Genomic DNA, 27,269 nt, shown 5'->3' with positions numbered 1-27,269 from the left:
TACATTTTTTACTTGGGTCAAATATTTCAGGTAGGCTTCCACAAGCTTCCCACAATAAGTTGGGTGAATTTTGGCCCATTCCTCCTGACAGAGCTGGTGTAACTGAGTCAGGTTTGTAGACCTCCTCGCTTGCACACACTTTTTCAGCTCTGCCCACAATTTTTCAATCTTTACTAACGACATGCCACTACCTTTGAGTAAAGCCAGAGTTTCTATGTATGCGAATGACTATACACTATACACGTCAGCTACTACAGCGATGGAAATTACTGCAACACTCAACAAAGAGCTGCAGTTAGTTTCCGAGTGGGTGGCAAGGAATAAGTTAGCCCTAAATATTTCTAAAACTAAAAGCATTGTATTTGGAACAAAACACTCACTAAACCATTAACCTCAACTAAATCTTGTAATAAATAATGTGAAAATTGAACAGGATGAGATGACTAAACTGCTTGGAGTAACCCTAGATTGTAAACCGTCATGGCCAATGTCACGCCCTGGCCATAGAGCGGCTTTTATTCTCTATTTTGGTTACGCCAGGGTGTGACTAGGGTGGGCATTCTAGTTTCTTTATTTCTATTTCTATGTTTTGGCCGGGTATGGTTCTCAATCAGGGACAGCTGTCTATCGTTGTCTCTGATTGGGAATCATACTTAGGCAGCCTGTTTTTCCACCTTAGTTGTGGGTAGTTGTCTTTTTTTTAGTGGCCTGTATAGTCGAAGTAAGCTTCACGGTCGTGTCATTATTCTTTGTTTTGTTGGCGACATTTATAAACAAATGCTGCACTTCGGTCCGGTCTTTTCCACCATGACGACGATCGTGACAGTCAAAACATTGATGCAGTAGTAGCTAAGATGGGGAGAAGTCTATAATAAAGCGATGCGCTGCCTTCTTAACAACACTATCAACAAGGCAGGTCCTACAGGCCCTAGTTTTGTCGCACCTCGACTACCGTTCAGTCGTGTGGTCAGGTGCCACAAAAAAGGACTTAGGAAAATTGCAGTTGGATCAGAACAGAGCAGTACGGCTGGCCCTTGAATGTATAGAGAGAGCTAATATTAATAATATGCATTCATCGCTACTTTTATTTATGAGAGGTATTGACATGTATAAGACATGCCACAAGAGGTCTCTTCACAGTCCTCAAATCCATAACAGACTATGGGAGGCACACAGTGCTAAATAGAGCCATGAATTCATGGAACTCAATTCCACATCAAGTAACTAATGCCACCAGTAAAATTATATTTAAAAAACAGATGAACACAAACATTGGCACACACACACACACGATATACATACACATGGATTTAGTACTGTAGATATGTGGTAGTGGTGGAGTAGGGGCCTGAGGGCACACAGTGTGTGGTGAAATCTGTGAATGTATTGTAATATTTAAAAAATGGTATAAACTGCCTTAATTTTGCTGGACCCCATGAAGAGTAGCTGCTGGATCCATAATAAATACAAATCCAAATAGTCATAAATATTCACGATTCATTCAGGATTATCTGTAATCATGGTAACATCCACATTTAATGTAGAAGTGTTTAGAAACATATTCTTACTTATAATAAAAGTGACTCCAAAATGACACATTATTTACCACAAATTTCTTCTGGGCACAAAATAATCTGAAACACAACCAAAACTAACTGCAAATGCATCCAACAAGATTGTAGAGTCACAAGCTTGATGTAGTCATTGCGTGCTAGGGATATGGGACCCAATACTAAACTTTTGACTACTTTATTCATAAGAGGTGTCAATAATTTTGACACCTACCCTTTTGAGGAAAACTATTACTTGTTAAACAAAATCTCTTTCTCTGAGAAATTGTATTAGTATAACATATTAATTTCCCAAAAAAATATTACATACAATATCGCTCAGTATTTGATTTATTTTATGACAAGGAAAAATGTGTTGTTTTGCCCCTGACCAAGGCAGTTAACCCATTGTTCCCCTGGCGCCGAAGACGTGGATGTCGATTAAGGCAGCTCCCCCGTACCTCTGATTCAGAGGGGTTGGGTTAAATGCGGAAGACACATTTCAGTTGAAGGCATTCAGTTGTACAACTGACTAGGTATCCCCCTTTCCCTTCAGTTATTATTGCTCATCTTTATCAAGGGTGCCAATTTCTTACCCAAGCAAACGGTCTACAATTGATTTCTGTTCTCAATCTATTGTTTTAGAAGTGAATAACACGCCTGAAAGTAAAGGCTATGCTACATATGTGATAACGGAAACGGCAGGCTATATTATATGTCTATATACAGTTGTAGCACATGATCATGGTTAGTAGAGGGAACTCAGTCATGTTTCTGTTTTAGCCAACTGTTGTCATGAGAGGGCTCAAGCAGAAATATAGTGGCATGTTGGCAGCCAGGCTAGTTCAGTTATTGTCTTTGTGGTCATCAGCAGAGCTCTTACATTGAAACACTGAACAACATTCAGGTCTCACATATTCAGTCAGGTATTGAGCTTGAAGTCTAACTGGACTTTTGAGAAGTTCAGAGACTGCTGTGGTTAGTGTGTGTGCAACAGTCAAATCAAGAAGAACTCTTAAGACTTTCTTACCACAGGGAGGAAACTGCAAAATGTACAAAATAGGTTTGGGGGGGATCAATTTACTGCAAATTTAAAAAAAACTGTGAAAAGTGTTGACAATGACAAATAAATCTAATCATATTGAGGACATTTATTTTTTAATGATTATTTCCAAGCTAAAATTGATGTAATTATGAAATTCAATCATCTGTCTTGTGTTGCAATGCATAGAAGAAAGCTTTGAAACAGTATGATGCAGAAGCTTTGCATAAATGTATATTCTGTATATACTGCATAAATGTATATACTGTATATACTGCATAAATGTATATACTGCATACATGTATATACTGTATATACTGCATTGATTCTCAGATACAAAATATTGTTTTCTGGTTATTAATCTTTGGCCATTCCTTTCCGTTGCTTGATATCTGAGCTAGAGTGAATGTAAGGTGCAGTGTATGTGTTAGGGATTTGATTTACCGTAGATTGTGAGGCGGTGTGTGTTTACTGTATAAACTAAGTCGGTGTGTGTTTGTTTATCTTCATGGACTGTGTGTGTATTCATGCTGTATTCATTCGTAGTCCTCTCCACAGGCCTTTGTCAAATTCCTCTTTTTGTTGTTTCTTGGTGCTGGCTCCTCTTCCTCCCAGGTGTCCTGGATCTTGTCGGGTCGTCCAATTGGCTGCAGCAGCTGGCCAAGACTGTCATAGCCGAACCAGTAGGGGGCGTCATCGTTACTGTGCTCCCACTTCTCAACACAGGGCTGGAGCCTCAGAGCCGCCTGCCTACACACACACACACACACACACACACACACACATTGCTACTGTGCTCCCAGTGTTACATCTTTAGTTTCTAGACATTTCATTTCAGTTGAAGTGTGTGTATGCGTGTCTTACTTGGATATTCCCCTGCAGTAGACCATGTTGATGGTGTTGAGCTGTGGGCAGCCTGTCTGTAGGAAGCGTGGTGTGCGATCAGTCAGCAGAACACAGCCACTCACGTCCAGCTCTCTCAGGAAGTGACGCCCTACTGTCAGGTACTGTACCGCCAGGTCTGTCATCTGATAGGGGAAGTGCATAGACAATAGGCAAGATATTTTGGTAATATTGTTTGTTTGTTTGTTTGTGTGTGTGTGTGAATACCTTTGGGCAGCCAGGCATGCGTAACGTGACTATAGTCCTGCAGTAGAAGGACAGAGCCTTGATGGCCTGGTCAGATAGAGCTACACAGTGAGACACGTCAATATACTCCAGACCTCTCGCCTGCCTGCAGAACTTCTGCTTTCACAGGGAGAACAGGAGAGAGAAGAGGAGGAGGGTTACTTTAAGAAGTGAATTCCTTTAACGCCCTTTCAATGAGGTGTCACAGACAGTCAAAAGGTACTGTGCAGACTGCAGAACACAAAGTAAACAGTACCTCTATGCCAATGTCAGTGATCCAGACACACTCAGAGGCAACCAGCTTCTTCAGGCCAGGGTTCCCACCTAGAGCAATCAACCCCTGAAAACATAAGTTGTGTTGTTGGAGTGTTTTAGATAGCTAACTGTAATACGACACACCTACTCGGCAACGTATGGGAACATTACCTGGTCCATGATGTTGCAGCCACTGATGTCCAGAGAGAGGAGAGAGGAACAGCTACTGAGCCACTCCAGACCAGAATTAGACAGGTTATCACAGTAAGACACACTCAGGTGGTTCAGCTTACTGCACCTGTACACACACACACCACGCCAGTCTGTCAGTGTGTACAGTACTTGTGTGTAATATATGCGTGTGTGTGCGTGAGTTTCTATATGACCTTACTTTTGAGCCACCCTCATGATAGCTAAGTCGTTGATGCGGCTGCAGTTGCTCAGATTCAGCTCCCTCAGTTTAGAGGCAGAAGGCCCCTCAGTCAGGTACCGTAGCCCCATGTCACTCACCCTACGAACACACACGAGTGCACACACACAAGCAGTCAGGTAGCACAGCCCGATATCATCTAACGTAGAGAGACAGAACACATGCACACACACACACCTGCTGCAGTGTGAGATGTTGAGGTAGACCAGGTTTTTGAGGGCGCCCATAGACTTTAGGCTGGAGTCAGTCATTCTAGGGCAGTCAGCAGCATGGAGTCTCGTAAGGCCTGGAGAGCTACGACACAGAGCCCTCCAACTGATGTCTGACATACGACTGTTACCTACAAAAACACACAGACAATTGTAATAACACGCACCATAACAAACAAAGTGTGTGTGTTGATACTGCCCCTGAACCATTTGTCTTACATGACTAATCACATCCTCAGAAACAAACTGACCATCTCCTTTGGCTGAAGAGCTATAATGATTGGCTAATCACTTAACAGTGACTTGTGCCAGATACAGCACTGTATAAGGCCAAGAGTTAGAGGATAGCAAAAGTTTCAGGGTTGACCAACTACATGACCTGCTGGCGGCTGCATCATGGTTTGATGTCACAGACCAATCACATGAAATGAGGCCTAGCGCCTCACTAAGTTACCCAATCAGAGCTCCTGTAGACGTCACCCTTGGGAACAAGACTCACCACAATGATTGTTGCCAAGACAAATAAAGAACACTAATAGATAGACATGGAACATGACACAACTCAGGCACACACACTCACCATCAACACTGAACTTGGAGAGGTTGGCCACCTCAGCGATGGCTTTGAAGGCGGAGTCTGAGAGATGGGGCGTGTCCCATAGGGAGATGGTAGACAGAGAGTGACACTTAGAGGCCAGCTCCTATTGGAAGAAACCAGACTAAGTGACAGGCAGAGGTCCATTCACTCATTAATGAAAGGTAGCCAATGGAGGTTAAAAATATGGTCTTACTCCCAATCATTTCGTCCAGAGCCTAAATGAGTTGTCTGGTAGCTCCATACGTACCAGCACACAGCTGTCTGACAGAGTAGGCATGTCATTGAAGACTATCTGCTGGAGCAGAGGGCAGCCCGCTGCTATGTACCTGAAACCTTCCACTGAGATCTGCTGGGACAAAACACCACACACAGAGTACATTAGAGAGTAGGTGGGTGAGAGAAAGATGGAGGGCCAGTGTGTACACTTTGTAATTTAAAACAAACAGGTTGGCTGCAGTCTCTCTCTCTCTCAATTCAATGGGCTTTATTGGCATGGGAAACATGTTAACATTGCCAAAGCAAGTGAGGTAGATAATATACAAAAGTGAAATGAACAATAAAAATGAACAGTAAACATTTTTCATAACAATAAAGACATTACAAATGTCATTATGTATATATACAGTGTTGTAACAATGTACAAATGTACAAATCTCTAATGTACTCTGTGTGTGGTGTTTTGTAAGTACACAAGGGAAAATAAATAAGCATAAATATGGGTTGTATTTACAATTGTGTTTGTTCTTCACTGGTTGCCCTTTACTTGTAGCAACAGGTCACACATATTGCTGCTGTGATGGCACACTGGTATTTCACCCAGTAGATATGGGAGTTTATCAAAATTGGGTTTGTTTTCAAATTCTTTGTGGATCTGTGTAATCTGAGGGAAATATGTGTCTCTAATATGGTCATACATTGGGCAGGAGGTTAGGAAGTGCAGCTCAGTTTCCACCTCATTTTGTGGGCAGTGTGACCATTCTCTCTCTCTCTCTGCAGAGTACAAACACTCAACCAGCTGGAGTTGGACCAACGTTGGCTCTGGTGACTGTTGCAATCTAAAACCAGTGTGTTAGCTGTAGCCACCTCCTTCTCTCTTAGAGTCAGAGAGAGAGAGAACCTCTCTCAAATCCCAGTATCAACCTACAGACTTGTAAATGAGAGGAGCACGCAAACTGACTTCAGTACAGCAGGGTAGCAGAGGACACAGACGTGTTGGAGAAGAGAGGAGCATACAAACTGATCTGGATATAGTTGAAGCAGATAGAAGAGGAGACATACAGATCAGAGAGGACCATAGGAACTGACCTGAGTGCAGCCAGAGAGGTCAAGGTGGATGAGCTTGTGGCAGCCCTCCCCTGAGGACAGGTACTGTAAGCCTTTATCAGTGAACCTACGGCAGCATGCTAAACTCAGGAACTGCAGGTTCAGACAGCTCCTGGACAGACAGGGGGGGGGGGGGGGGTTAAGATCAATATGTGAGCAGTACTGGGCAACAACTGGCTGTGTATTAGCCTCATATCCATACTGGATGTGCTTAAGGCACCTCTAAAAGTTCCATGATTTGTATTGGAAAAGTAATACTCCAGAGTATTTCTAAAGCCAATGTGCACCTGCAGTCTGTTATCAGCCTGATTTCACTAGTTCTCACAATCTTCAGTTTGTGAAGGTGTGGGGGTTGGATAGTGAGGATATGAATGATTATTTGACATCTGGCCGGGTTGCAGCAGTTGAACGACCAAGGTAGGATGTCAGGAAAGGGGTTGAGAGGGTTGGTGAGACGTGAGGTTGGCAGAGTTGTCAATTGACTGTGGCATCTGATTGGGAGAATATTTTATTTCGAAACCTAAGTTTAGACATTGTTATTCAAGAGAAATCCCACAAGAACAGCAGAGATGAAGGGTGGACAAAGAGACAGAGAGGAGGAGAGAAGGGAACTGCCATAGAGAGAGAATGGCGTGAAGGAATGTGTTGACAGCAGCAGCTGAGGGTTGAAAGTCTTTGCAATTGAACTGAAATAAGACTATTTCTCCAGGTTAATTCTCAGCCAGGTCTGTGAAGCATTTTCACACTGCTAGGTTCCAATGATTTCTAGTCTATAAACTCATAAGGTTTAAAAGAAAACTGAGCCTATGGAATTGCTTTCAGGTGTAACATTCTTTGGATACAAAGGATACATATAAACATGGTCAAGGTCCTGCATGCGCTCACACAAACATTTAATTTCTCTATTTCTCATTCTGTTTCTCTCTCTGTTCCTCTCAGTATTTCTGTTTCATCGTGCCACATCATTCCACTACATCACTGGGATAACAGTGTTGGGTAATCCTTATGACATTATGACATGAGTAATAGCTGTGGCCTGGGATTTAAGTGACTATTTTCCATTCAGAAGAGAGAGAAAGAGAGAGAGACCCAAATGGTTAAGATTAGGAGACGAGAGAGAGAGACAGACCCAAATGGTTAAGATTAGGAGATGAGAGAGAGAGAGAGACCCAAATGGTTAAGATTAGGAGATGAGAGAGAGACCCAAATGGTTAAGATTAGGAGATGAGAGAGAGAGAGAGACCCAAATGGTTAAGATTAGGAGATGAGAGAGAGAGAGAGACCCAAATGGTTAAGATTAGGAGATGAGAGAGAGAGACCCAAATGGTTAAGATTAGGAGATGAGAGAGAGAGAGAGACCCAAATGGTTAAGATTAGGAGATGAGAGAGAGAGAGACCCAAATGGTTAAGATTAGGAGATGAGAGAGAGAGAGAGAGAGAGAGAGAGACCCAAATGGTTAAGATTAGGAGATGAGAGAGAGACCCAAATGGTTAAGATTAGGAGATGAGAGAGAGATAGACCCAAATGGTTAAGATTAGGAGATGAGAGAGAGAGAGAGAGAGAGACCCAAATGGTTAAGATTAGGAGATGAGAGAGAGAGACCCAAATGGTTAAGATTAGGAGATGAGAGAGAGAGACCCAAATGGTTAAGATTAGGAGATGAGAGAGACCCAAATGGTTAAGATTAGGAGATGAGAGAGAGAGAGAGACCCAAATGGTTAAGATTAGGAGATGAGAGAGAGAGAGACCCAAATGGTTAAGATTAGGAGATGAGAGAGAGAGAGACCCAAATGGTTAAGATTAGGAGATGAGAGACCCAAATGGTTAAGATTAGGAGATGAGAGAGAGAGAGACCCAAATGGTTAAGATTAGGAGATGAGAGAGAGAGAGACCCAAATGGTTAAGATTAGGAGATGAGAGAGAGAGACCCAAATGGTTAAGATTAGGAGATGAGAGAGAGAGAGACCCAAATGGTTAAGATTAGGAGATGAGAGAGAGACCCAAATGGTTAAGATTAGGAGATGAGAGAGCAAGAGAACGAAAGAGAGAGACAGAAGGAAAGAGACAGACAGACAGACAAAGACAGAGATAGACACAGTACAGGCTCTGTCTGCTTGGGCCAATGGGTACTTCAGCACAGAGGGAACAATAACAGGCCCTTATAATGGCTTTGCTGACAAGAGGTGGTAAAAGCATCAACTGACATTAACCCAACAGGTGTTTGGGACATGAAACAATAACTGCAGCCCAAATAAGTGCTTCACAGAGTTCAAGTAACAGATACATCTCAACATCAACTGTTCAGAGACTGTGTTAATCAGGTCTTCATGGTCAAATTGTTGCAAAGAAACCACAGGACACTAATAAGAAGAAGAGACTTGCTTAGGCCAAGAAACACGAGCAATAGACATTATACCGGTCGTGTTCTACCTTGTGTTCTAATGAAATGGGAAACATTTTCCATCACTGGAGTAGCTGTGGTCTATGGGTGTTTACCTGGAGAGCTCTCTGAGAGTCCCATTGGCCACATATGAGAAGGACAGGTTCAGGTAGAGCAGAGTGGGGCAGCCTTCTAGAATCATACACACCATCTCATCCTGGTGAAGGACAACACAAGGTTACATTTTATTCATACCATCTCTGTATTTACATGTATAGTGCCTCTGGTCCTATCACATATCACACATATTATAGCATTATATGACTATATAAGCATGCATAACAGCCCATAGCACATTACAAATGAGCCATCAGAGTTCTTTATATGTCTCATAGACAGTGTTATCCAATCTAATCTAAAAACAAACAAGACCACCATTTTTCATGGTACTCAGCTGTGGCCAAAGGCATGTAAACAAAATCCCCAACAGCTGCAACCACCTAGATGAGTCTGGTACCCCTTGACTTATTCCATATTGTGTTGTATTACAGCCTGATTAAATATATATATTTTTATCTCACCAATATACACGCAATACTCCATAATGACAAAGGGAAAACATGTTTTCAGAATTGTTTTCACATTTATTGAAAATGAAATACATAAATATCTAATTTACATACACGACAGTTCAAAAGTTTGGGTTCACTTAGAAATGTCCATGTTTTTGAAAGAAAAGCATTTTTTTTTACCATTAAAATAATATCAATATGATCAGAAATGCAGTGTAGATATTGTTAATGTTGTAAATGACTATTGTAGCTGGAAACGGCAGATTTTTTATGGAATATCTACAGAGTACAGAGGCCCATTATCAGCAACCACCACTCCTGTGTTCCAATGGCACATTGTGTTAACTAATCCAAGTGTATCATTTTAAAAGGCTAACTGATCATTAGAAAACCCTTTTGCAATTATGTTAGCACAGCTGAAAACTGTTCTAATTAAAGAAGCCAGAAACAAATAACTTTAGTCTGAAACTCGTCAATCAATTCTTATTCTGAAAAATGAAGGCTATTCCACGGGAGAAATTGCCAAGAAACTGAAAATCTCGTACAACGCTGTGTACTACTCCCTTCACAGAAGAGAGCAAACTGTCTCTAACCAGAATAGAAAGAGGAGTTGGAGGCCCCAGTGCACAATTGAGCAGGAGGACAAGTACATTAGTTTACATTCGTCCTCAACTGGCAGCTTCATTAAATAGTACCTGCAAAACACCAGTCTCAACGTCAACAGTGAAGAGGCGGCTCCGGGATGCTGGCCTTCTAGGCAGAGTTGCAAAGGAAAAGCCATATCTCAGAATGGTCAATAAAAATAAAAGATTAAGATGCCTTGTTGATAGTGTTGTTAAGAAGACAGAGCAGCTATTTATTATAGAAGACTTATCCCTATCTTAGCTACTGTTGTATCAACATGTTTTCAGCTTTATATTTTGTATTAATTTGTAAAAATTTCTAAAAACATAATTACACATTGAAATTATGGGGTATTGTGTGTAGGCCAGCGACACAACATCTCAATTTAATACATTTTAAATGCAGGCTGTAACACAACAAAATGTGGAAAAAGTCAAAGGTGTGAATACTTTCTGAAGTGAAGGCACTGTATGTTGACAAAATGTTTAATGTAGAAAATGTTCATATTATTATTATAGGCATTTTGTTATTTAAAGAATGTTGTGTAATCAGTAGAGATGAATCGTAACTGTAAATCACAATATACAAGAAGCAACTGCACCCTCCAGCTGAGCCCTGATTTCATAATCTGACTTCAACTCTCTCTTTATGAGTGGTGATGAGCTTCAGAACAGTGCCATTCCATCACTGCTATGGAGAGAATTAATGAAAAGCATATCAACTAAAGATGAAAGGGAGATTTGGTGAATTTTTTCCTTCTGTTCTACAGTTGGGTTTTATTTCACTTCTGGAAGATAAGATAAGAGGGTAGTTTGTACCCGTGAGTAGACCTGACCATTACTCACTTTAAAACGTCTTAGGGCTGCAATTCCGTTAATGGGATCAATATGACAACAGCCAGTGAAAGTGCAGGGCGCCAAATTCCAAACAACAGAAATCTCATAATTAAAATTCCTCAAACACACATGTATCTTGTACCGTTTTAAAGGTAATCTTGTTGTTAATCCCACCACAGTGTCCGATTTCAAATAGGCTTTACAGCGAAAGCACCACAAACGATTATGTTAGGTCACCACCAAGCCACAGAAAAACACAGCCATTTTTCCAGCCAAAGATAGGAGTCACAAAAAGCACAAGAGATAAAATGAATCACTAACCTTTGATGATCTTCATCAGATGACACTCATAGGACTTCATGTTACACAATACATGTATGTTGTTTGATAAAGTTCATATTTATATAAAAAAATTGGAGTTTACATTGGCGCGTTACGTTCAGTAGTTCCAAAACCATCCAGTGATTTTGCATAGTCACATCAATTTTACAGAAATACTCATCATAAATGTTGTTGAAAATACAAGCGTTACACATGGAATTATAGATATACCTCTCCTTAATGCAACCGCTATGGAAAAAGCAAACCATGCAATAATCTGAGAACGGCGCTCAGAAGAAAAAAAAATGTATCCGCCATGTTGGGAGTCAACAGAAATCAGAAATAACATTATAAATATTCCCTTACCTTTGATGATCTTCATCAGAATGCACTCCCAGGAATCCTAGTTCCACAACAAATGTTTGTTTTGTTCGATAATGTCCATTATTTATGTCCAAGTAGCTACTTTTGTTTGGGCGTTTAGCACACAAATCCAAACGCTCGTGCAGGTCCAGCTGAACGTCGGACGAAAAGTTCAAAAAGTTATATTACAGGTTGTAGAAACATTTCATACTAAGTATAGAATCAATCTTTATGGTGTTTTTATCATAAATCTTCAATAACGTTTCAACCGGAGAATTCCATTGTCTGTAGAAAAGCCATGGAACGCAGGTCGCTCTCATGTGAAATGCGCATGACCAGGACCTGGCTCTCTGCCAGACCACTAACTCAAAGAGCTCTCATCCGGCCCCACATCACAGTAGAAGCCTCATTCAAGTTTCTAAAGACGGTTGACATCTAGTGGAAGCCTTAGGAAGTGCTACATAACCGATATCCCACTGTGTATTTGATAGGGCTGAGTTCAAAAACTACAAACCTCAGATTTCCCACTTTCTGTTTGGATTTTTTTCTCAGGTTTTTGCTTGCCATATGAGTTCTGTTTTACTCACAGACATCATTCAAACAGTTTTAGAAACTTCAGATTGTTTTCTATTCAAATGTACTATTAATTTTTTCAAATGTACTATTAATATATAAGACAAGAGGTTTGTTTGTACCCGTGAGTAGACCTGGCCATTACTCACTTTAATGTTGAAACACTCTGAAAGGTTCAGCTCCTGTAGGTTTCTGCATTCACCTGGGAAAGAGAGGGATACAAAGGTACAACCTAGAACAATTTCATATAGCTTATATAGCCCCCTCCCACCCCTCCCCCGGCTTAGACAGGGCTTAGACTGTAGAGAGTTATTAAAGGTTTATGTCTCTGAGCATGTTTTTGTTCAGCCTCATGTTTGTGTTTCTCTGAAAATTCCCTTCAGATATGGATTACCATAATTACATCAATTTACTTAGTTGGCAAGCAGTTTAGAACTAAAACACGAGTAAGTGTGTGTACATGTGAGTTTGTGTGACAGATATGTTTTTTTATCTCATAGGCCACGTCATGCCAACGGAATGACAAACCCCCATTCCTCCGAAAGGAGTCTTTTCATTTTTTTTTTATACATTTAACCTTTATTTAACTTGGCAAGTCAGTTAAGAAAAAACATCTTATTTACAATAACAACCCACCCCGGCCAAACCTGGATGACGCTGGGCCAATTGTGGCTGCATTATGGGACCAGATGTTATACAGCCTAGATTTGAACCCGGGACTGTAGTGACGTCTCTTGCACTGAGATGCAGTGCATTAGACCGCTGCGCCACTCGACAGAGCTAGAGACATTAACTCTCTTCCCCCACTCTCACTCTGTATACACTCAGTGGCCAGTTTATTAGACACACACCCCCCTCCCGTTCACGAAAATGGTGTGCTACTGCAGACAGTGAGTCACATGGCCGTGGCTTGCTATATAAAGCAGGCAGACAGGCATCAAGGCATTCAGGTAATTTCAATTGAATGTTAGAATAGGCTAATTGTATAATGCTCATCCACAGTACAGTTTTAGAAGTACTTAAAAAGGGAAGAAATTATTCATTTGACCTTACTATTGATGATAAAAATGATTTCCTCTCCCTCTCTCTCAGCCCGTCTGGCCTCCTCCACCTCCGTGAGTTTGACCAGTACAACAACAGCCTGCACTTCTTCAACTATGGCTTTCTAGAAGACCTCTATTTCATATCCCTGCTAAGGCTGGGGGGAAACACCTGGGTCTGTAACTACAGGTAGGTAGTACTACTATTAACATTAGCTAAATACTAAACCATTATGGGTACAATGCATTTGACCATTCAATGTGTCAATGTTTCAAAATCCCCTGTCTCTCGTGAATAAACCATGAAATAAATAAATCAACATTCCAGCATCCACTACCTGGTGTACTGGCTACGCCTGCACCCAGGGGTGACCCACTCTGGCCTGCTGTGCCACCCCCCTTCCAAGCTTGGAGGAAAGAGTGTGGAGGACTACGTCCACTCCTACAACAGAGCCTGCGGCCAGACAGAACACAATCCGACACAATACGGCCCGAAAGATTACGGCCAGACAGATCCAGAGTTGTGGAACACTGCTATGGTGTTGCAGGGGGAGCTAGAGGAGGAGGAGGTGGAGCCGGCACATCTGAAAGGACCGCCGAAATACTGCATCACTAGATTGAATTAAACAACCACCGAAGGATGGAATGACTGACATCTTAAACATCTTTAAAGAGCGACTGCCTTTAAAAAGCAATGCATCCATTTGAAAATTACATTGATATGAATCAGAAACAGTTATTCTAGTGTCAAACTTGACTACAAAGTGTAAATAGGAAAATGTTGGTCATAAAGTCTTGTCGAAAACAGAGTTTGGAAAATCCATGCGTTACAACAGGTAAATTAAGTTTGGGTTTTGATTTGACAATGTCTATTTGTCCACTAACATGGGGCGAACAACTGTGGTGATTGCTCTCTATCCAATATAATAGACAGACCTGCTCAGCAGTGCCGACTGTTTACATAAGACAACATGTCCTGCATTGTTTTACTTGAGAAATACTGCACCAAACACCTTAGTTACAGTTGGAAGTTTACATACACCTTAGCCAAATACATTTAAACTCAGTTTTTCACAATTCCTGACATTTAATCCTAGTAAAAAGTCCCCGTCTTAGGTCAGTTAGGATCACCACTTTATTTTAAGAATGTGAAATGTCAGAATAATAGTAGAGAATGATTTATTTCAGCTTTTATTTATTTCATCACATTCCCAATGGGTCAGAAGATTACATACACTCAATTAGTATTTGGTAGCATTGGCTTTAAAATGTTTAACTTGTGTGAAATGTTTTGGGTAGCCTTCCACAAGCTTCCCACAATAAGTTGGGGGAATTTTGGCCCATTCCTCCTGACAGCTGGTGTATCTGAATCAGGTTTATAATCCTCCTTGCTCGCACACACCTTTTCAGTTCTGCCCACACATTTTCTATGGGATTGAGGTCAGGGCTTTGTGATGGCCACTCCAATACCTTGACTTTGTTGTCCTTAAGCCATTTTGCCACAACTTGGAAGTATGCTTTGGGTCATTGTCCATTTGGAAGACCCATTTGCGACCAAGCTTTAATTTTCTGACTGATGTCTTGAGATGTTGCTTCAATATATCCATATAGTTTTCCTTCCTCATGAAGCCATCTATTTTGTGAAGTGAACCAGTCCCTCCTGCAGCAAAGCACCCCCGGCTTGCAAGCCTCCCCCCTTTTCCTCCAAACATAACGATAGTCATTATGGCCAAACAGTTCTATTTGTATTTTTTTTATGACTCCAATCTAAGTGTATGCAAACTTCCGACTTCAACTGTAGATGTAAAATTGCGCAACTAAAACATCCTCGGCAAAAACATCTAAATTATTTTCAGATTTTTGAGAGTTATCTTACATTCATTCTGTGGATTTTGAAGAAGTGAAATAGGGTTGGGGGAATAACATAATTAACCAAACACGGAATCGGGCTGGAAACACCTCCAAGACTGAAATCCTGTTTTTCTAATGAGCAACAGAAAAACACATGTGCCAATCAGTGTGTTCAGTGGCTCTTTAAATACTTTTTAGTCTTATTTTATAGATAATTTAAATTTAGTCTGTATCAGATGGTGAAACTAACTTTGTTTTAATATTGGTGTTCCTGCTTTGTCAGTGTTGTCTCAATCAGATGATTTAGAGATGACAGAAATGTTATATTGGTAGAGTCATTTGAATGTACATGTAGCTGTGAAATGAAACACAATCACATTTACGTAATTGTGCATTTTTGTTGTATGTGTGTTAGTGTGTGTGCATACGCTTCCATGCAGGTATGTAATCTTTACACCCCCATGCGTGTGTGTGTATGTCTGTGTGTGTATGCTAGTACTCACTGATACATTTGAAGCTGGGCCACTGTAGAGAGGTGCAGCCACGCATGTTAAGGTGAACTACAAATGGCCGGTACTTCTGTAGGATCTGTTCCACGATGCGGTCTGTGATCCAGTCCCTCTCCACAGAGAAACTGATCTGTCATTCAGAGACAAATGTTGGAGGAAACATTACAGGACACATCCGGACTCAACAGGTAACAAGGGATATATTAGACCTGAAAGCACCGTGGAACATGCTGTAGACATGCTGTAGACATAAGAGTTAAATCACTGACAACAATTAGTTAATGTTACATTAAATGTTTATGGTAATTTCAGTTCCTTTCATTGTGGTGTGTGTGAGCTATACTGACCCGACTCCACAGTGAGCAGGTCTGAGCGATGGCCTTCCAGGTCCGACACACTTCTGCACATTTCAGCAGGTCTCCTACATCTAGTCTCTGGAAGACCTGACCAAACAGAATACTATGATGGAACAGTTGTCACCAACCCAACCCTGCACAGGTTGAAGATAGACATATTTTTACGACCTAGCTTGTAGCTCTCCAGGACCTGCATTAGTGACCACTGCCATAGCAACTGTTCAGTCAATCTGGTGTTTAAAGATGTTATGCATGGCTGCATCTGAAAGTATACCCTATTTCCCAACAAATTAACTACAAGGCTATTGGGTGTCATTTCAGAACAATGTCAAATTTGACCAAAACATCTGATGACACATCTACCACTTTTCATTCGCAACACAACACTTCAACATAGGCCTTGATTTACTGCAAGTCAATTCAAACGTTTCACCCATACCGTTTATGCCCTTTGCAATGCGATTGTGAGTTCATCTGAATCTATTTCATAAGAGGAAAACACTGCAGAACAATCTCTCTGCCCCCATTCCTCTTGCTATTTTCCCACAATTATTTTGATTTTACCTTTACAAACAGACAAAAAATACTGAATGTCAACAAAGCATTTAGGAGCTGTGCTCCTTTCCGAAACATAGTCATATCCCAGTAATATTTCTTGGGCAAGATTTTTGACAAAAACAGCATAGTAATCACTGCCAAGAAATAAGCCATAACTGCTAGATGCCTACAGGGGTGGTCCCAGACAAAACAGTCCTGTATAGCATGTAATAGGCTCACTTTTTTCTATATAGGAACCATATCCTAGCATTTCCCCTCACACTAAACATGAACCCCTGCTGATTACAAAACCCCCGCTGCCACTCCAAACTCAAAACAAGTCTTGCTTGGCCAGAAGACAAAATATACAGGGGAACATGTTTTTATTGAGTAACAACTCTCAGAAATGGGTCCAATAACACTATCATCCAGAGGGAGAGAGAGTCATTCGACACACACACACACACACACACACACACACACACACACACACACACACACACACACACACACACACACACACACACACACACACACACAACTGCAATGGCAACCGATAATAGAGTATAATAGATTGTAATGTTCCAATGCAGCCATTTCTAGCTCGATATCAAATCAATTCAGGGGTAACAATTAAGTTACCTCCTTTCTTAGCAAAGAGCAATTTTTCAAGCAAGAATTTTGCTAGGACTGTCTGGGAGTGGTCTGAGTAGGGAGGGGGAAACTGAAAACTAGCTGTTAGTGGCAGAGAGGTTTGGAACTCTCTTTCTTATTAGTCTATTAACTAATATTCCACATGGTGATGTCACCAGGCAGGCCAAAACTCCATCCCACCAAAACAGGCAGAAATTTCAGGCAGTCTTTTCAAACAGCTCTTACACTAAAATAGCAGTATCATAATTTTCAAAATGTCACAATATTAGTCCAACCTCAGTGTGAAAACATCAAACACAGGTAAATCAAGTTTGACTGCACTGGGCCTTTAACGAAACCTTTCGAACATGTTTGCCCCTTCTAGAAGTGGTCAGAAAGTGACGTTTTGGACCTGAAAGCCTAAACATTCAGGAGTAGAGGTGCTCAAAGTTGACCCATTTTGCATACCCCACCCTACCATGAGACTTCCATGTCTTCATCACTGAAAAATATAAAGGGTTGAGTTTGATACCATTTGAAAGCTTACAAACAGGGTTGTTAATTAAGCTATTTAATAATTTATTTAATTTGTATTTATTTTTTATTTATAAAAATGAAGTAATTTCTTAACCTTTAACATAAATTCTCTTAACACGGGTAAACTCAGATCTTTTTTTTCATTTACACATATGTTGTAGTATAGACCCCATTTTACATTGTCTGAAGTGTTTGTGTTGTGCTCGTCATTGGTTGAGACACAGCATTCTCTTGAATACAGGGTGGGTGTCATTTCAATCATAGAAGCTAAATTCAAGAGAATGGACCTATTCCTTCAAGACCACTGCAATTTAGCTGGTACACCATTGGAGAAAGAATGTTGTGTACATGTTTTGTTCTAGTAGAAATACATCTACAGTATAACATGCTCTGTTCTGTCCTGTATTTCTATATGATATTATGACATGTAGTGGCACTTTTGGGTACTTTAGAATACCACAGGTGTCTGTAATTACGTTTGACTCACTGCTCAGCTATAATTAAAATATATTTGGTAGTGTGCAGAGACTTTTTCCTGTTTCTCCAGTTTTGTCTTTTGCCTACAGCACCGTCACAAATCAGTTTTGGGTGTGCGGTAGATTCTGCCTATCAGCTCGTACACCACTGATATTTAAATTTAAGTTTCAATTACTACCAGAAAGATGGCCGCCAGTCCACCCACCACTGAATGTCAACTTGAATGGGAATGTCTATTCTTTTATCTATACTTCTATGATTTCAATAGGTTTCCTATGGAAGACTGACAGTTGAATTCAAAACAATGTGTATTCCCATTCAAGTCAACATTCTCTGATGTGTGGACCTTCAACCATCTTTCTGGTTCTACCATGGACAAACATGTAGGGAAGGTTTCGTTCAAATCAGAAGGGGTGCAGTCAGAAAGTGACTGAAATCATATGGAACGTGTGGCCTTAGAAGGGACAAGGACTGGGGTCATCATAAGTCATGATGCATGCAATAGAGGTGACCTCAGGGTTAACTGCCCATGAAGGCTAGGAACCTTCACAAACAATTAATCTGACAGTTAAAGAAGAAAACTCAGGATACCTGGGGTGAACATGTGACTCATAAGAATGTAGGGTGAGAAAGAAAGAAGAGGCAAGTTTAGCGAGTGAGCATGAGGAAGACAGTAAGAGCGAGAGAGAGAGGAGTACCTTTATTGAGAGCTTGCAAGGTAGCAGTGAGAGTCCGTCATGTCCCTCTCCAATGGAAACGTCAGAGTCCTTACTGCTCATCTCTAACAGACCATTCTCCAGTCTCTGACAACACACACATTACATTGTCTATATGAATGCAGCTGCAACTGTATTGAAGCCATGGGATGCAGTTTATTATAGCACACTACGCTTTATTACGGGCGATAGGTTCAGTACATATCACTGCATTCTGTATCAGAAAGTAGACTGGCCCTCTCTGAAGTCTCGTAGACCAATGCATTGCACTCTGTTTGTTTATCAAGTCCTCCGGTTTAAACTTCCGCCGTACCTTACCTTGTTAACTTATATATGCAAGAGATACCAGACCTGGTCTCAGGGATGAAACTAACTCTGGTAGATCTGCTTTTAGTTATTTTGCACCTTATGTGTGGAATGATCTACAAATAGGAATAATTGTACCCTCTAAGGCTGTTAGGAGACCATTTTACTGAAGAAGGTGTTGTTTTTTATGATTGTGTTTTGCTTTTCATGTATTGAGCATAATAATGTGTATTTGAATGTTAATATTGATATGTAATTTAATGGGTATATTGTATTTTGATGTGTATTGTTGTTGTGCTAAACAGGGCTCATCTGGAAAAGAGACCTTGGTCTCAGCACTGACACCAAGTCAAAATAAAGGTTACATTTAAAAAAATTGAATTCTTAATTGGTATACCGTAAATACTAATCAGATGAATCTTGTCTAGTCATACCTCAAAGTACTCCTTTGTCCGTTTTGAGTCCTGCACCACATAGCGCCAAGCACCTATGACAATCTTACAGTGGATAGCATTCCACACTCGCTGGATCTTCTTCATGGCATCTAAGAGGAAAACACACAAGCATTATACATGTCCTGCATGAAAATGTGAATAATATACTGTCGAAAAATGATATATTTGTGGAAAAAACTTTTTTGTGGAAACATGGATGTTGCAACTGTATTTTATGCCAACACTTTAACACAATAAGCATAACTGAGTCACTGACCCAAGGGAAAAATTATATGTATACAGTCATTCATAATGCAAAACATCCTGACAGCTTTTTAAAAGACAACAGTCATGATACAGAGTACTATAAATAGTCATAGTTAGTCAAAGCATAAATCAGTTAAACTAACAGCAGAGACTAGTCTGGATATATAGTATTGGCTAATGACTTTCAGCTGACCCACTTAACATAACTGACCAAAAACAAGCCATGCTGTTTTCAGAACTATGTTCTCATACTGTATTCTGAAGCTTTGCAAAAGACAGGTGATTCACATGGATACTAAAGCATAACTTTGTTTTGTTTTTTCTGTACTGAAGCACATGAATGAACTGAGGTCAGACAAGTAATGCTCTGAAAGTAATGCATAAATGTGCATTAGAGTCATAGATTGGCCTACAGTTTGGTAAACTATTTTAACCAAAATGTAAATATCTTTAAAGGTGCCAAAATTGCACCCATTAATATTCCAGATGCTTAAACTGTACTTTCCCTACAGTAACTCTGTAGGCTATATCAATGACTCTGCAACACATGCCAATAGTAGTTGCCTACCGTTCTGCCTTCTCTTGCAGACCTGTACCCACTCCACCCACTTGCAGAGTGCGACCCTCAGGCCCCTCTGTATGTAGTGCCTCTCAGCTGTCTCCATCTTCAGCGTCAACTCCCTGGCCTCCTTCCGCTTATTCCAGATGAACCTTTTCCACGCCCTGCCGGCACCCACAAAACACAACCATCATTAATTCAGTGAGCTGGCAGGTAGGACTGATCCTGTACACCTTCATTCATTCAGCAGGGCAGAACATGAACCAAGGATGTTTTCATTCAATAGGGGTAAGAATAGACCTACAGTATATGTGCCTCAGTTATCTTGTTGAATTAAAGTCTTTGATTGTTCTATACAGTATATTTATATCTGCAACACCTTAAAAGGTTTCACTTCCTCAATGAGCTATTCCCCCTAGATACTCAGCTATTCAGAAAGCAGCATATGTTTCCTAGACAAAAGCTGTCAGTGATACTAGATACTGATATCATCCTCCCAGGGCCTGTACTACCTGCAACAGTGGGAGGTGAAAGGAAATACAGAGTACAGTGTCCCAGCTAACCCCCAGCTTGTTCACCAGTGACCCAGGGAGAAGATCTGGACTTTCAATCACACATCTTAAGTTATTGGCCGCCACTCTTCATAGACAAAAGTGTGTGTTAATAAAATTAGAATTATTAACTGTCAACTGCATTGTAGGCCTATTTTTTAAACAGTATCTAAGCTTCATATTGATGTCTAAGCTGATGATTTACTTTGGAACTGACTAATCAATTGGAAGAGTGGTGTTCTATTGGTGCTTTCAAGACAACTGAGAACCCCCCCCCCAAAAAAAATGAGGTCATATCATGACATCACATCAGTGATCTTCGGGAAGATGCCAGAGATGTTCCCAGTTTAATTTAGTCAATGAGGTCAATGAGAGAATGCCGAATTTGGTCAATAAAAAAATGGAATTGCTCATTTACTACTTGAGGCTTATTTGATCAAATAGAAGCTTCGTAGTGGTTAGGTTTTTTACGAAAGCACTGATATAAGTGGACGCACGTGGCATTTCTGAAACTTAGAAAAAAACTACTTTATAATCAGACTTGTGCCTGTTTTTAACACACGGGAAAAATCGTGGACAGATGTGTTGTTCACACAAATCAAATCCAATTTAATTTGTCACATGCCGAATGCAACAGTGAAATGCTTACTTACAAGCCCTTAACCAGCAATGCAGTTTTAAGAAAATCCCCCCCAAAAAAGTAAGAGATAAGAATAACAAATAATTAAAGAGCAGCAGTAAATAACTATAGGAGGGCTATATACAGGGGGTACCGTTGTCGAGGTAATTGGGGTAATTGTGTACATGTCGGTAGAGTAATAACAGAGAGTAGCAGCAGCGTGGGGGGGCAATGCAAATAGTCTGGGTAGCCATTTGACCAGATGTTCAGGAGTCTTATGGCTTGGGTAGAAGATGTTTAGAAGCCTCTTGGACCTAGACTTGGTGCTCTGGTACCGCTTGCCGTGCAGTAGCAGAGAGAAAAGTCTATGACTAGGGTGGCTGGAGTCTTTGACAATATTTAGGGCCTCCCTCTGACACCGCTTGGTTTAGACGTCCTGGATGGCAGGAAGCTTGGCCCAGTGATGTACTGGGCCGTACGTACTACCCTCTGTAGTGCCTTGCGGTCGGAGTCCGAGCAGATGCCATACCAGGCAGTGATGGAACCAGTCAGGATGCTCTCGATGGTGCAGCTGTAGAATCTTTTGAGGATCTGAGGACCCATGCCAAATCTTTTCAGTCTCCTGAGGGGGAATAGGCTTTGTCAGGCCCTCTTCACGACTGTCTTAGTGTGTTTGGACCATGATAGTTTGTTGGTGATGTAGACACCAAGGAACTTGAAGCTCTCAACCTGCCCCACTGCAGCCCCGTCGATGAGAATGGGGGCGGGGCCTCCCGGGTGGCACAGTGGTTAAGGGTGTGTGCCATCAGAGACCCTGGGTTCGCCCCCAGGCTCTGTCGTAACCGGCCGCGAGCGTCGTCCGGGTTAGGGAGGGCTTGGTCGGTAGGGATGTCCTTGTCCTAGTTGGCTACAGACGTGAGTGCTACAGGTCGGTAGTCATTTAGGCAGGTTACCTTAGTGTTCTTAGGCACAGGGACTATGGTGGTCTGCTTGAAACATGTTGGTATTACAGACTCAGTCAGAGACAGGTTGAAAATGTCAGTGAAAACATTTGCCAGTTGGTCATCGCATGCTCGGAGTACACGTCCCGGTAATCCGTCTGGCCCTGTGGCCTTGTAAATGTTGATGTGAGTAAGACCTGTTTAAAGGTCTTACTCACATCAGCTACGGAGAGCGTGATACAATGATGTGTCCTATGTGTCTATCTCTCTATGTGTCACACCCATATTGACCAGCGCTAACTTTTTTCCTGCCCAAAAAGTTGAGAATTCTGTCCCGTTTGGTGATAAGCATGTCTTGCATATTGACCTGAATAGCATAACAATCTTGATAATATTAGACTCAACCTTACACCCTGTGTATGTCCTTAGGAATCCCTTTTCTGCGTGGATATCCATTCAGTACACATCTACGGAGGTCTACAGAGCACCTTATGTGCAGTGTATAACATCAGAACATCTGTATTCCCAAGGCTCGATACTAGGCCCCACGCTCTTCTCAATTTACATAAACATAGCTCAGGGAGTAGGAAGCTCCCTCATCCATGTAAATGCAGATAATACAGTCTTATACTCAGCTGGCCCCTCCCCATAAAATGCTCTACAACAAAGCTTTCTTAGTGTCCAACAAGCTTTCTCTTCCCTTAACCTTGTTCTGAACACCTCCAAAACAAAGGTCATGTGGTTTGTTAAGAAGAATGCCCCTCTCCCCACAGGTGTGATTACTACCTCTGAGGGTTTAGAGCTTGAGGTAGTCACCTAATACAAGTACTTGGGGGTATGGCTAGATGGTACACTGTTCTTCTCTCAGCACATATCAAAGCTACAGGCTAAAGTTAAATCTAGACTTGGGTTTCCTCTATTGTAATCGCTCTTCTTTCACCCCAGCTGCCAAACTAACCCTAATTCAGATGACCATCCTACTCATGCTAGATTACGGAGATGTAATTTATAGATAGGCAGGTAAGGGTGCTCTCAACCAGCTAGATGTTCTTTACCATTCGGCCATCAGATTTGCCGCCAATGCTCCTTATAGGACACATCACTGCACTCTATACTCCTCTATAAACGGGTCATCTCTGTATACCCGTCACAAGACCCACTGGTTGATGCTCTTAGGCCTCACTCCCTCCTATCTGAGATATCTACTGCAGCCCTCATCACATACAACACCCGTTCTGCGAGTCACAATCTGTTAAAGGTCCCCAAAGCACACACACCCCTGGTTCACTCGTCTTTTCAGTTCGCTGCAGCTAGCGACTGGAACGAGCTGCAACAAACACTCAAACTGGACAGTTTTATTTAAATCTCTTCATTCAAAGACTGAATCATGGACACTCTTACTGACAGTTGTGGCTGCTTTGTGTGATGTATTGTTGTCTCTACCTTCTTGCCCTTTGTGCTGTTGTCTGTGCCCAATAATGTTTGTACCATGTTTTGTGCTGCCACCGCGTTGTGCTGCTGCCATGTTGTGTTGCTATCATGTTGTTGTCATGTTGTGTTGCTACCATACTGTGTTGTCATGTGATGCTGCCTTGCTATGTTGTTGTCTTAGATCTCTCTGTATGTAGTGTTGTCTCTCTTGTCGTGATGTGTATTTTGTCCTATATTTATTTATTATCTTTATCCCAGCCCCTGTCCCCTTTTTTCTTGACTGCCTCGTTAAAAAAGGTAAAATAAATCAAATAGAAAATTAGAGATGCCTCAGGCCTCTTGAAATCTAGAGGCTTCTCAGGGCCTGGTCCAGACTCTGGCTCTGCAGACACCAGCTACCAGTCCAGTGGAAGGAAACCATCCCCCAGCTTTGTCTCTATGCAGAGAGAACCTGTCCACCCAATCCCAGGAATCTGGGCAGTTCACACAACTTGTCTCCAATCCAACTGAACCAAGGCCAATGCCCAAGGGTGGAACTGTCACAAGCGAGTATGAGTCAAGATAAACTGTGGAGCAGGTCAACTACCCCAGTCACTCCAGTGTTTATGGGGATCATGTTTCTAGCCATTCTGGCTCTGCCCAGATCGGAATCTCCGCACGGCATGAGCCCAATGAGTTCATCCCAGCTCTCTCCAGCACCTTTGTTCTTGAGTCTGAACATGCTAGCACTGGTAATGATGTCCAAACTCCCTACAACCCTTTACATGATAGGCAAGCACTTAGTAACATTGTCAAGGATGTCAGTGTCGCAACCATTCATGATTTAAAACAATTTGTGAAGTCTATGAGGAACACCTTTTTTAAGCCAGGTAGATCTTTCCAAAAAACCTTGTGTAGAATGAACATGTCCCCCGTATTCAGCTGCCAAGGCAAATATCCCAAACTATCCATGTCCCTATTGAGAAAGGGCTTGCCCAAAATGACTGCAGTTCAACCCAGAGTTTGAGAGAGCCAGCCTACAGCCTCATGAGCCTGTCCAAAGCCCAATTGCAAGGACACAGTCCCTGATCCTATAATCTCTACCCAAGGTCCAGCCTCTCCCAGTGGTTATGGCAGTAAAGGCCCTAATTCTGTTCCCTTGTATCATTCTAACCAAGTCCCTGCAGGAGAATCTGTTTCAAAGAGCTATGGAAGTCTTTGTAATTCTGGCTCTAGCTTTAGAAATTATGGTGGTGCTTATAACAGCTTTGATGTCCAGAGTGAACAAATCCCTAATGTCAAGCAGCCATTCAAAGTGTCTCAAACTGGCTATGCCCCTACAGTACAAAGGCCTTTCCCTTCCAGTTCTTCCTCCAGACAGGATGAACAAGCTTTGTCTTCCAACAGTGGTGGCTACCAGAGTGCCCCAAGACTCAACCCCCCTCGCCCATCCATCCTCTCGGTATCCCAACTAAACATGGTTCTCAAAATGGGACACCATTTTTGTATTCAATAGGTGAGCTTTAGATAACAGGGGTTACTTACTTGAAGCACATATTTGTTAAACTTATTCTGTAACAGGAGTAGGCCTTCTCAAACAAATGGGAGAGAAACTGTTGAGGGAAGGAAAGAAGTAAAGGTGAGATCATTTTCAAAATGTTCATGTACAGCATGTATGTAGGAAACCACTAAACCTTACCAACCAAAACAAACTGCAAATGCATCCAACAACTTTGTAAAGCCACAAGCTTGATGTAGTCATTGAGTGCAATGAATATGGGACCAAATTCTAAACTTCTGACTACTTTAATACAGTATAAGTGAATTTGTCCAAATACTTATGACTTATGACAGTTCAACGAAAAGTGCTTTTATTTATAAATTTACCAGTGTATCATCTCGTTTCCCAAAGATGTCATGCACCATGCTTCCTGCCAGTGAGGTCACGGCGACTTGTTCTGGATCATCAACACATGTATGCCTAGAGACAGTGCTTTGTTAACATTTTCTGCAATTCACTGCAGCTTTAATCAACCTGGTATCATAAAGTTTTGAGTTTAGCTATGATTCTAAATTCTAATCCCTCTTGCATTTCAAACATGGCAATGAAACTATCACTGTCATCATACTCAGACCAAACTGCATTCATTGTGCTGTGGGCCTTGCACTGCAGTGTTCAGGAGTGTTGATAAGTAAAGCAAGTGGGTACCCAAATTGAACCTTTATCAATCAATCAATTGTATTTATAAAGCCCTTTTTACACCAGCAGATGTCACCCCAAACAGCAAGCAATGCAGATGTAGAAGCACGGTGGCTAAGAAAAACTCCCTAGAAAGGCAGAAACCTAGGAAGAAACCTAGAGAGGAACAAGGCTCTGAGGGGTGGCCAGTTCCGGTTGTGCCGGGAAATATTTCATTTTTGAAAATAAGAAAATGCACATGTGCAGTGACTTACTCCTTACACCGTTTTTCATAAAGTGGAAGTTTTGAGATGTTTTAATTTGTAGGTCACAACCATTTTATATAGACCATTCAGAAGTAGGATACTGTAACAGGTTACTCACCAATCAATCTCAGCAGTGTCCCGGTTTTCCTGAATAGACACAATCTTCCTTTCCAGAAAATGTAATGGACTTTCAGGACACGACACACATAAACCTGTTAATAATGCCTGTTGAAACACAACACGAGTATTGTACATATTACGGGACAAATGTAGCTATATAACGTTAGCTAATTAAGTTAACTACCAACTGCTATATGGCTCTTTAACTCGCTAACGTTAGCTACTGTAGCTAGCTAGCTATTTTATGTTATGGTCACGAGAGTTGGCATGGCAAAATTTGTGACATTGTAAAAGTCTCACCTGAAATATTTGGGGCAAGGAATGCTTCAGTATATATTCCCTCAACGCCGGGTCAGCATTTTGTAAAGAAGCCATATCAAAACTCCATCCCAAAGTAGGTAATATAACGTTAACTAGCTAAATAGAAAATTATCAAAATATTTGTCAACACAGAAGTTTGCAAGCAGGCCCCGGTCTGTTCTCTGATTGGACACTTCCCATGTACAGTTTACCGTTACCTAGTAACCAAGATTCCATGTTGTGGGGGTGTACGGCAAAATCTCATCTGGGTCCTTGGGATGTCCGAACTCTGACCTAACCCTACTGAAGTTGACATTTAAAACGGTTAAAGTGGAATTGACATATATGCAAATATGAAACAAACAGACAGTCATAATATCAGTCAAAAATGTGACATTCCTAGTTATGCTACAAAAACAACTTTTTTTTAAAAATGTTTTCAAAATAGGTTCTATT

General features: G+C 41.3%; 1 protein-coding gene across 1 annotated transcript; it reads right to left on the bottom strand.

The window, feature by feature from the left end:
- Nucleotides 1–952: 952 nt before the first annotated feature.
- Nucleotides 953–27,104, bottom strand: fbxl13 (F-box and leucine-rich repeat protein 13). The gene is made up of 21 exons (XM_020455748.2): nucleotides 26,814–27,104; nucleotides 26,512–26,618; nucleotides 25,836–25,929; nucleotides 25,494–25,561; nucleotides 20,437–20,591; nucleotides 19,602–19,711; nucleotides 18,844–18,948; nucleotides 15,953–16,048; nucleotides 15,600–15,735; nucleotides 12,355–12,407; nucleotides 9,033–9,133; nucleotides 6,518–6,647; nucleotides 5,460–5,558; nucleotides 5,195–5,315; nucleotides 4,583–4,745; nucleotides 4,367–4,486; nucleotides 4,147–4,273; nucleotides 3,977–4,060; nucleotides 3,703–3,837; nucleotides 3,457–3,620; nucleotides 953–3,342 (listed from the first exon to the last, which is right to left on the bottom strand). Exons 1-21 carry the CDS (start codon nucleotides 26,886–26,888, stop codon nucleotides 3,129–3,131), a joined length of 2,457 nt encoding a protein of 818 aa, XP_020311337.1. The 5' UTR covers nucleotides 26,889–27,104; the 3' UTR covers nucleotides 953–3,128.
- Between the last annotated feature and the right edge of the window lie 165 nt (nucleotides 27,105–27,269).

This window comes from Oncorhynchus kisutch, linkage group LG22 (genome assembly GCF_002021735.2).
Source record: "Oncorhynchus kisutch isolate 150728-3 linkage group LG22, Okis_V2, whole genome shotgun sequence".
In the NCBI taxonomy this organism is placed as follows: Eukaryota; Metazoa; Chordata; class Actinopteri; order Salmoniformes; family Salmonidae; genus Oncorhynchus; species Oncorhynchus kisutch.
This window is presented reverse-complemented; position numbering and strand designations above follow the sequence as displayed.

Coding starts and splice junctions, on each gene's coding strand:
- fbxl13 (XM_020455748.2), bottom strand. CDS start 26,888: ATGGCTTCTTTACAAAATGCTGACCCGGCGTTGAGGGAATATATACTG. Junction 26,619..26,813: donor CCTTGCCCCAAATATTTCAG/GTGAGACTTTTA, acceptor GTGTTTCAACAG/GCATTATTAACAGGTTTATG. Junction 15,736..15,952: donor CCTGCTCACTGTGGAGTCGG/GTCAGTATAGCT, acceptor TCTGAATGACAG/ATCAGTTTCTCTGTGGAGAG.